At 43.0% G+C, this 10,417-nt stretch overlaps 1 protein-coding gene across 1 annotated transcript in view; it reads right to left on the minus strand.

Moving 5' to 3' along the window:
• KITLG (KIT ligand) overlaps window positions 1-8,563 on the minus strand; it is a 56,209-nt gene extending 47,646 nt beyond the window's left edge. The window contains exon 1 of the mRNA XM_064419674.1: window positions 8,228-8,563. Within this exon, the coding sequence (XP_064275744.1) occupies window positions 8,228-8,242 (15 nt within the window). The 5' untranslated portion in view covers window positions 8,243-8,563. The remainder of the gene's footprint in view (window positions 1-8,227) is intronic.
• Window positions 8,564-10,417: the final 1,854 nt, after the last annotated feature.

Genomic DNA, 10,417 nt, shown 5'->3' on the forward strand with positions numbered 1-10,417 from the left:
ACTGAGGAGAATGAGAAGATAAAAATTCTCTTCAATTATTTAAAGAATTTATTAGACCAGAACTTTTAAAAAGTAAAACGAACACACCAAATCAGTCATTTCTCACTTGGTTAGGTAACAGAGCTGAGAGGCAAAGGGGAAAGCAATAACAACTACTTCTAAATGGATTCCTTCTAAAAAAAAATTATAAACAAGAATTTTCTTAATATATTAAGAAAATTACTGACTTTACAGAGAAAAAAAAAAGCATTGTCACTTCTAGAAATGGCAGACCAGTATTTCAGAGGGCTCTTCCTAACTGTAATAATAGATTGCAAGCATTGTAAAACAAAAAAAACCAACATATTCCTTGGAGCAATGGATTCATTCTAATCCTGTCCAAAGAGACACTTTGTTTCTACAGATGATAAAAAATACAGTGACAACAGGTTACTCAGAGGACTAATATTTGAAGTGGGCCCCAAAAGGTAATGGGAAATGAAAATGCCAGAGAAAATATAGAGAACATACACTGGGCATGAAGCTTAAGGTGTATGGGAGCAAACAAGATGCTGACAGACACACCTGCAGTACTGTGGATACTAGAAGTGCAGAAGGTCTGTTGTCAGAGGTGAGGACACCGACTTAAACACAACAGAGTCTGGGAAAGTTCCATAAAGAAATAAAGATACTTTTCTTTCTCAAGGGGAAAAGGAGATAAACTTGCTGTCATTTTCAGATGTGGCCTTGAGCTATGATGGTAGGGAAAAAAACGCAAAAGAAAATGGAGTATTATGAACATCATCTGACTTGAGATTGGAGTAAATTTTTTAAAATTGTTTTTCACTTATTTTGAAACGCTGCCTAGTATTACACTATTAATGGAACAAACACTGAAGAAATACATCTAAACAGTTTGGAACAGACTACAATTATGGCCAGAATTTTTAGAGTGCATGGCAAATCTAGGGCACATTCTTTGCCAGGGATTATAATACAGAAGATCAAAGCACCTTCAGTGACAGTATTTAAATTTATAGTTTGTAAGAAAGGTTTGCATTTCCTAGAAAATAAAGCAATGCCCATCAGAATCATTTAAACTGGTGTCAAATACAGCACTGGCAGTTTTTGCTGTTAGAACACAAATGCAATCTACACATTGCTGAAGCACAGTAACTTGAAAAAGACACCAATTATGAATACTGGAGATACATTTTTTCCCTTCTTTTTAAAATAACCACCAAAAAGCTCTGTTTATTCAGGAACATGTTTTTTAATCCAAACGAAAGAGGGTGCCAAGCAGTGTTATACAAGCTTCCTAAATTCATTTGGTTGACTAATGCTCCTATTCCTGCATGCTTCAAAGTAATAAAAGAAAAACAAATCTCAGGAAGAACTGACATTCAGATCTGTATCAGCTTAACGACATAATGCATAATATTGTCTGCTTGCTATTTAATGCAAAAGACAAATTTTGCTGAGTTCACTTAATAAGGAGCAAATGGAGGGTGGAAATTAGAGGGTTGGAACTTAGGACTTTTTTACAATAGACTATTAGCATGTTTAAATTCCAACCTCCCTAAATTTCTAAGCACTTCTTTTCATTTAGTGAATTATTTTGCATATAAACAGCATATTATTAATTTAAATGTATCATGCCTGACTCCTTAGTGTCTTACTTCAGTTAGACCACAAAAGCCAGCACCTTGGTATCATACTCCCATTTTATACAATTATGAAATCTCCATAAAGAGACGGGAATTTTTTTGGACCAACATGAAATGGTGGAAGAAACTTTCCTACACACTTTAAACCCTCCACATTTACAGGCACTTTACAACATCAAACATTATATATTATTTTATATCAGTATTATACACTAATATAATATTTAAAGTTTAAATATATTATAGTAATTTCTTTTAAATTAAATTTTTACATCAGTGTATTACACTACATTTTCAGAATGTGTTATATACACATCATCAAGTTCATTCTTTTGTTGCTGTATGCTTTGCACAGAGTTCGTTTTGTGTTTTAAACAGAGATAGATTGCCAGGACATGCACAACTTGGTTTTACAGTCTGACTTATACTGCCAGAATAACTTTTTTCCAAAAGTAATTAAGAGGTCATGTGTTACTAAACAGACCAAAGAATCCATCCAGTAATGATGTATCATGCTGCAAACATAAAAGGAAGACATACCTTGGTCTGCTGCTACAGAGCAAGCATAAGCTCAAGAGAAAAGTTACAAAACAGTGTGATTCATTTAGGAGGAAAGGCACTGGAAGGTTATCAGTACAAGTCATCCTGACTACATCAAGTACAGCAATTCCAGCCATAGCAAATGCAGAATTTAGGTTCACAATAAATACACTGCATACGTTTCACACATCTCTAAAGCTGTATTTAGGGTGCTTCTAAAAACTTCTCAAAGTATATCTAAAGAAGAGATGACAGAGCTAATTGGACTAAATTTATTCTTGGCATTAACTGTCAGTGAACTGATGTCCCTGGAGCTGATGGCAGCAGAACAAATGAAAGGCAGAAGGCCTGCTAAATAAGACACTGGATAAGGGTTTATTGTCACTAAGACATTTAAGGTGATTGAAGCCAGGTTCAGTCACATGGGATTGGCCAAGCTACAAGAACAGATATGACAGACAGACTGATATTTTCAGACAGACTTGAAAATGCTTAAATTTTTCTGGATGGAGGTTCAGACGGTGGCATGATTCACAATCTGTGAATTAGGAGTTGTGGTCTGAAATAGTCTCCCCCACATTCTTAGCTCATGTGTAAGCCACCCTCAAGATTGAACAAATAAACCTTCAACAGAACAGCTTCAACAAGATAAACTAGATAGTCAGAAGCTTCCCAGAGACTTAGGATGCTACCCAAGAAAACATGTGAACGTGTGTCTCTCTCACTCTAGTGATCACGTAAATTTTTCGAGATTAACTTTTCAGTCTGGATTGAATCAAAGTTTTTCACAAACTCAGAGTTAATTGCTGCAGACCATGCATGCATCCTTTTGTGACAGCCCAGACTAAACCTGCATACTTTGCAGAGCAATCAGTCTAAGCTTAAGAGTGTAGCCCACTGCCTGGCCCAGCTCTGAGGCTGCCAGGACACAACACCTCTCTCTGACTTCCCAGCTCCGCTGCCTAAACCAGTGAGAAGACAGTGAAGGTAGAAGAGGACTGAAATACCCAGCTGGACTCCCAGAAATTTTTCACTGGTACATTAACAAATACATGTGAATGACTGTTATAGAGGTGGGAGAAAGGGTGGCTCTTGTGGCTTGGGCTAAATATGATCTTGAGGGTCCTAAACTCGATTTTCTCCATTGAGTAGGTTTTGCAACAAAAGTGAAGAAAAAGAAAAATAACCAAGTGTTCTTTAGCAGCAGTGAAAGTTTAGGGCTGGAAGGTAAGTGAAATGTGACCTTTCAGAAGACCTGCTTGAGAGATCCTTCCAGGAGCACTGACCACTGTGTAGTAGCAGTTAGCTATTGGCCCTGCAACAGAGAAGCCTGCACTCAGTCCCCCAAGCCTGCACCACATGGTCTCACTTTTACTGTTGCTTCAAGTGGTAATGAAATAGCTCGAAGCTAAGCATTTACCTCCTCACTTTGCAAAACATTGTCCTCCACAGTATGGCTGCAAAGCAGTGAGAACCATAAGGGACTTCTTCAGGCAATACCTGCAGTGGTATCTTGTTGATGCTAGACCTGATGCTATTTTCACCTTGCGCACAAAATTAGGTCTGCTCCACATAGCAACAATAATGGAAAAACACATATAGAGCAGAAAATTCCTAATGAGATTTAAAATCATTACTGTATTCATCTACTTTGTATAATTTAAACCTGGTTTAAACAGAAACAGCAACCAATCATTCACTCAGTGGTTATTAGATAAGTGTAGGAAATTAGATGACAATTATTTCCTACACTAATGTGATCCAAAATGTTCATAAATCTGAACTCCTAAACTGGCTTTTATTCAGACATACAGTATAATTAATGTGTCCATTATCATACTATCAATGACCTCTACATGCTACCAGCTTTAATAAAATAAAATACTTAACACCATTTTTGTTTTCTCCTGTTTTCATTCACATACTAATAAATGTCTGACACTATTTACATATGTCAATAAGTAAAACCATCCAGCAAAGAAATCTGTATTTCATGTGCTCCCTGCAGCCAGTTATTTCAGCATTGGTAATATTTACAAAAAGTCAGTTTTGCAGGTTTACATATGACTGGGTAGACAATACAAACATGGGCCAAACAATAAAATTAAAAGAGAAGCGCTACTCCTTGCCACTCACCTTACATTCATCCATCTCCTTTTCCCACAAACACATGGAGAAAAACACAACTAACAAAAACCAAGCGGTTTTACAATGTGTTTAAAAGGCTGACTAATCTCAGGTTTGGCACACCAAAGACAGACCAGGGCAAGAACAAGCACTTTCGTTTTCATGTCAGCTCCCACAACACTCAAATGGAATTGCGTAGGGAGATTTTTCCTTCCTTTGCTTCTAATAAATGGGTGTTGTGTTTATATACTGCATACTGAGCATTGCCCATCCGAAGCCAAGGGCTGCATCTTGCCAACTCTTAACTTTCATACAATATGGTGATTACATGAGCCAGCATACCATTAAATCACATAACAAAACCTGGAGAATGGCACTGTCAGCTTGCAGAGCCGTACCTGAAGGACTGACATGCAGTGCATAAAGGGAAAAAACAGATTTCAGTGCAATGGCAAAACTGGGTCAGGAGAAGACTGGGTTACTGGCCTCACTTTAAACGACAAAGTGCCAAATAGTTCACAGAGATAAAAACTTGCAGATGCATAATAAAAGCAGGTGAAGAAAATAAATAAAAAAAAAAATCACTAAACATTCCTTACAAAACGCTCCCCCACCCCTGAATCCATAGGACTCTTTATTCCAGGATGTTCTTTCCAGTTGCAGTACTTGCAAACTGGCTTCCCTTGAGCAGAGGCAAAACCAGGGGAACAGAGACCTTAGTCCATTGCTTAACATGAATAGCACAGCATCTTTCTGGCTACAGCAAATTCTCTTTTTCTATTTAATGAGCAGCAGATCTATACCTGCCATGAGCTCCAAATGTCTTCCAGTTCCTAGTGTTCATTTGTTGCAAAATGAGCAATAGAGACTGATGATCAGAAGTCTCTATTTCCCCTAAAAGCAAGCTCACATCAAGGTATCAGGTATCTGATTTGCATTTCTGATTTAGCCTGCTGATAAGAGACTAGAAATGCCAATTTAAGTACTAATTCTTTTTCCAGGTACTGGTCCACGATAATCTCTGCAGAGGCTTCCACTTTAGTGACACAAACATACAGATAGAACAACCTAAGATGGTAATTTAACTGCCCATAATTTCACGTTCAGAAGTAGAAAGCTGTGCTGAAATCTAAGACACTTTCAATACTGAGGTTTCTAAGAGGATGTGCATCTAACTTACTGCAGGAGATCTAGAGCCTGAACCATGTATCTGTGATACCTTATCAGTCTTCAGAGCTACCCCATAGGTGACCCCTCTTTGCAACATATTTCTTAGTAACTTAATCCTATTTAGATTGTCTTCAAATCACACAAAGAACAAGCAAATCAGAAAACTGCCACATGTTTTTGCAAGATCATATCACTAACCCTGTTTATTCAAATTGTAAAAGGCTGTCCAGACATCAGTGATCTTTTATTTGTTATCATGTTAGCATGCAAAAGGACATAAACTCACTTCTGATAATAGTTTTAATTACTAAGTATATAAGCCTACAAATCCTCTCATCCAAGTAATCCTTCAATAAGATTAATTCATGGAAATAGCCTCATTGAAAAAGGATTTGTATGACAGAACCCTAAATGCTTAATCACTTCTTTAAGGAAATCATGACTTACAAAGAAAAATCCAGGTGTTGGTATGTTTTAAAACAGGGGGGTTATGTATCCATCAAACCACAGAGTTTCATAAACATCACTTCTAGGACTGACACTGTTAGGGAATGTGCTTCTGCAGTTCCTGTGGTTTCTCAGGTTAAGAATGATTTAAATAAACGGACCAACTTGCTCACATTGAGTCTAGTTCTCTACACAACTCTTCTTTCAGCACTTTCGTTGTACTGACGTATGACTCAGCTACTCCTTCAGCTGCACTAGTTATATATTATCACTCCGCAACATTACCCCAAAGATCAAAATCCCTGATTTATTTTAAACAATATCCAGGCATTACCAAGTGTTTGCAAGGCTCAGTGAGTGTGTGGTTCTTGCTATCTGTACTATGTCTATTGCAGAATATTTTATTGTAAGAAATATTAACCTCTTTCCCGGTTTTCCGACCTTGTTCCTTCCACTATGACAGTTACCAGTCTAGACAATGACTGAAGTAGCCACAGGAGAGCATATGGATTAAGGTTTACTTTAATGTGTCGAGTGCCCTCAAGTGCTTAAGTCCTCTTTCTTGTACCCACTTCACTTGCTCTCTTTCTTTGCACAGGTTCTTCATGGTTTTAATGGCAAGTCTTCTTGAAGTATTTCCTGCTCTGATCCCCTTGGAATGATTAATGGTTTGGTATCACATTTGTTTGCTACTCCTTAAAATATAGGAAACAAGCCTTTGGAGAACTAGGAGTCTGTCAGTGCCTCCAAAAAGCAGGAAGCATAACTGCTTGAAGGCTGACAGATGCTTCACCACCATGACAAGAAGCTGCTCCACAGGCTACAGCTTGTGAGCCCCTGAGTCAAGCCATATGGTCCTGAATGCCAAGACTGCCTGTCTTTCCCAGTTTACTGGGAGAGAGGGATTGTTCCTGCTTTCCTCTAAATTTGCAAAAGTAATCTGTTGACTTTTATAAGTTTACAATTCAAATGTAATAAAATGCTTGACTGCTTCCACTCATAAATCCTGATTTGTAAACACATAAACACGGCTCTCAGACTTTAAGAGACCCTTCACAATTAACAATCTATTCAGCACATGTAAATAATTGTATAATAGGGTCTGGAACATCTTTGTTCAAGGCATCTATAGCAATCTAATGTGAATAATAGCAATGGATATACATTGCTAAAATTCAGAGCTGATAATTTAAGATGAAACCCCAATATACTTTAGCATCACAAAAATTAAGTCTCCAAGTTTTAAGTTCTTAAACATGGGTACATTCTCCAGTGCTTTGGTCAGGTGAAACTTAAATATTTCAGAAAGTGAGAATTTCTAATTTTTCTATCCCTTGAAAAAATATTTAACTACTCAAGATACTTTGGTATGATCGTTTTTAAGATACGTTTTATGTCTTTTCCAGTGACTGTATTCTGAAGTGTCTTCACTGGTGTGTAGGTGACCCAGCAATTGCCAAGAAATAGACGAAGGCAAAAAGTATCTCGTTTCTATCGCAAAAATGTAGGAGGAGGGAAAAGCCCCCAGCGCAGAGGCAGCGAGCAGTGTGCGTGTCCATGGATTGTTCCCTCCTGGAGCAGTCCTGGCTCTCGCTGGGGTCTGCCCGGATAGAAGGTACCGGCACCTTGCAAAGTCCAGCCTTAAACTTTCTCCTGTTAGTTTCCTTGAGCCATTTCTCGTTACAATTTTCCACTCATGCCTCCCTTGCTTCCTTCTAAAAAACGCACAGCATAGTGATGAAATCTCTACAGAGCCTGCAGAAATAATGGCAAGGCCCCCGCAGCGGCACTTCCCGGCGGGATGCGGGAGGACGAAGGGCGAAGCGCCGGGGTTCCCACAGCACCCGCCCGGCGCCGCACGCTGGAGCGGCGTGCGGGGAGACACCGGGAACCGCAGCCACCGCACCGCCGCCCCCGATTATTTCATGTTCTCGCACTCGTCAGGGTAACACTGACAACTGATTTACTACGGCAATTTTCCCAGTGCCTTCCGAGATCTCACCAAGGCTCGGCCGCTGGTCCGGCCGCTTGCTGCAACTTTTCCAGGGTCTGCGGAACGCCGAGGGCGAGACCGGGCGGAATTTTTTTTTCCTCCCCCTCACCTCGCTCCCCCAGCCCGTTCCCCGGCGGCAGTGGCTCCCAGCCCCGGCGGGTACCCCCCATCTCCCGGACGGCCCGGGAGCCGCCGCGCCCGCGGACGCGCCCTCCCCGCCCGGCGGCGGCCCCGGCCCGCGCCCCTCCGCGCCGCTCCGCGGGGCAGGTGGGTGCCCCCGCCGCCGCCGCCCGGCCGCACTCACTTGTGCCTTCTTCATAAGGAACGGCAGCGCTGCAGTCCAGCCCAGCCGGCCGTGTGCAAACTCCCTTCAGCGGAACTGTAGCTCCAGCATAATGCAGCAGCCGATAGTCCACGCATTGGGGTTGCCCACGGCGAGCCCCGCGCTGCCTCCGCCCGTCCCGCCGCCGCTCCGCGCGCCCCGCTGCGCCCCCTCCCCACGGCCTGAGCGTCCGCGCTCACTGAAGCCACCGCCGGCCCCCGGCCAGGTCTTTTATATCTCCGATCTGCCTCCAACAGCGGCGGCGGCGGCAGCCCAGGCAGGACACGCCTTTCCCCTCCCTCCCGCCCTCCCGGAGGACCGGGAGCCCAGGCAGACCCTGCGGGGCGGAGGAAACCCGAGTTAACTTAGGGCGAGTTGGAGGCAGGAACAAGCCGAGCCTGCCCCTCGCCAGCGCCGGAGGGGAGCGGGGCCGCGGGCGGGCCGCCGCGGGGAGCGGCGGGCGGGGATGCGGAGGGGGGTGTGGGCATGCGGGGCGGGGGGCGCCGGGTACCGGCCCCGGGGGGTGGATGCACAGGGAGCACAGGGTGCCCGGTGCCGGGGCTTCCGCCGTGCCCGGGACGGGCGATGCCAGCCGAGCGCGGGGAGCGGGGCGGGGGCTCCGGCCCTGCCCGCGGAGGGCTCCGGCAGAGTGCGGGGAAGCCGCACGCCGCAGCGGCATTTGAGGTCAGCCAGGCTGCGGGCGCCGAGCCAAGTCCTTGGGTTGGGTCCCCCCACCCACGCTGGGGAAAAGCGGGGGTGCCCCCCGGCTGAACCCGCCGCCGGGAGCCGACTCGGCCCGCGGCGGGGAGGGCAGCGGGCTCGGGGGCTGGCGGGGCTCCCAGCGGTGCCCGGTGCTCCCAGCGGAGCGGCCGCTGCAGCGGCGCGCACAGCCGAGGTGGCAGCCCGGCGTTTGCCATTGCCATTCCAGTGCTGCTTTCCCATACTCGGTGAATGCAAGTTAAGCACTGGGATAAGCATTTCAGCTGGAGCTTAAAAACTCCTTTACCTGCTCCAGACACAGAAAAAATTGTTGAGCAGTGCCTCCTAACGCTTCTTCAAAGGTGATCCTGCGGGTCTTTTCACATGCTGTTACAATTTGCATCCCGTGTAAATAATGCATTAGTGTTGGGTGTGGAAAAGCGACTTGACTTACTTCTTGGTGTCTTCTGGCCAATCCATCACAGCAGTAGCCACAGAATTTGAGTCCTCTTTAGAGAAGGCAGCTCCCAAGGTTAATATTAATTAAATTTTGGGTGTGAATTAAATGGAATGTAGAGCACTTTATGGAACTAGTATCTCCTGAAACAACCATACTAGGTGAAAATTTAAAGACCATTAAAAGGAGGAAAGAATAGTCTGACCCAGTCAATGGTCATTTCCTAAAGGAGATTAGGCATGCTCAGAGTGTACAATAAGATAATTCATTAGAAAAGTTAGTCTAATTTTCACCTAGAATTCATGATAAATTTTGTAAAGACTTGATTTCTGCCTAAGTAAAGGTGAGCTGTTTGGGTATGGAAAGGTTTTGAACTCATCCCCAGTTTTGCTATATATTTGGACTTCATCAGATAAACATCTAATATAATTTTGCAGATAAAAATCTAATGTCATTTTGCTTCTGCATCAAATGCAGAAAAATGGGTCAATAATTTTCCTTTACATCGTGACAGTACTGATGGATTAATTCCCTTTTTGTCAGGTTCTTTTTTGCATTTCATGATTATTACTGAACTGAATTTGTCAGACTTTTATATTCATATAAATAATAGTGTCTTCTGCTAAAGCAATAGATAATAAGTGAAAGGGCAGAAGCCTGTAACAACAAAAGAAATCAAGGACCTCATTCACTGGAAGGGCTGTTTGTGTATCATCTAGCAGTGATCAACCAAGTACCTTTCACTGTCTACACATTTAACCAAATAGGGCCAGGAAATTAAAATGTTATGGCATGTTTCCTCCTTGGAACAGATGACCAGTTTAGTCTCCTGGGGAGAGGGCCTGGAAAGTGTGAAAGAGCAGTCTGTCGCAGCAGTTACCTATCTTATGGAAAACACTTCTGGTCTTTCTCTGTGTTGAACTCTATCACAGTTCACCATTAGTCATGACAGGAAAAATTTTGTGGATGCCCTGGTTACATTTTTACAATTACGTTATTGGTAACTGTGCAGAGTG

Source organism: Passer domesticus, chromosome 5, assembly GCF_036417665.1.
Source record: "Passer domesticus isolate bPasDom1 chromosome 5, bPasDom1.hap1, whole genome shotgun sequence".
NCBI lineage: Eukaryota > Metazoa > Chordata > Aves > Passeriformes > Passeridae > Passer > Passer domesticus.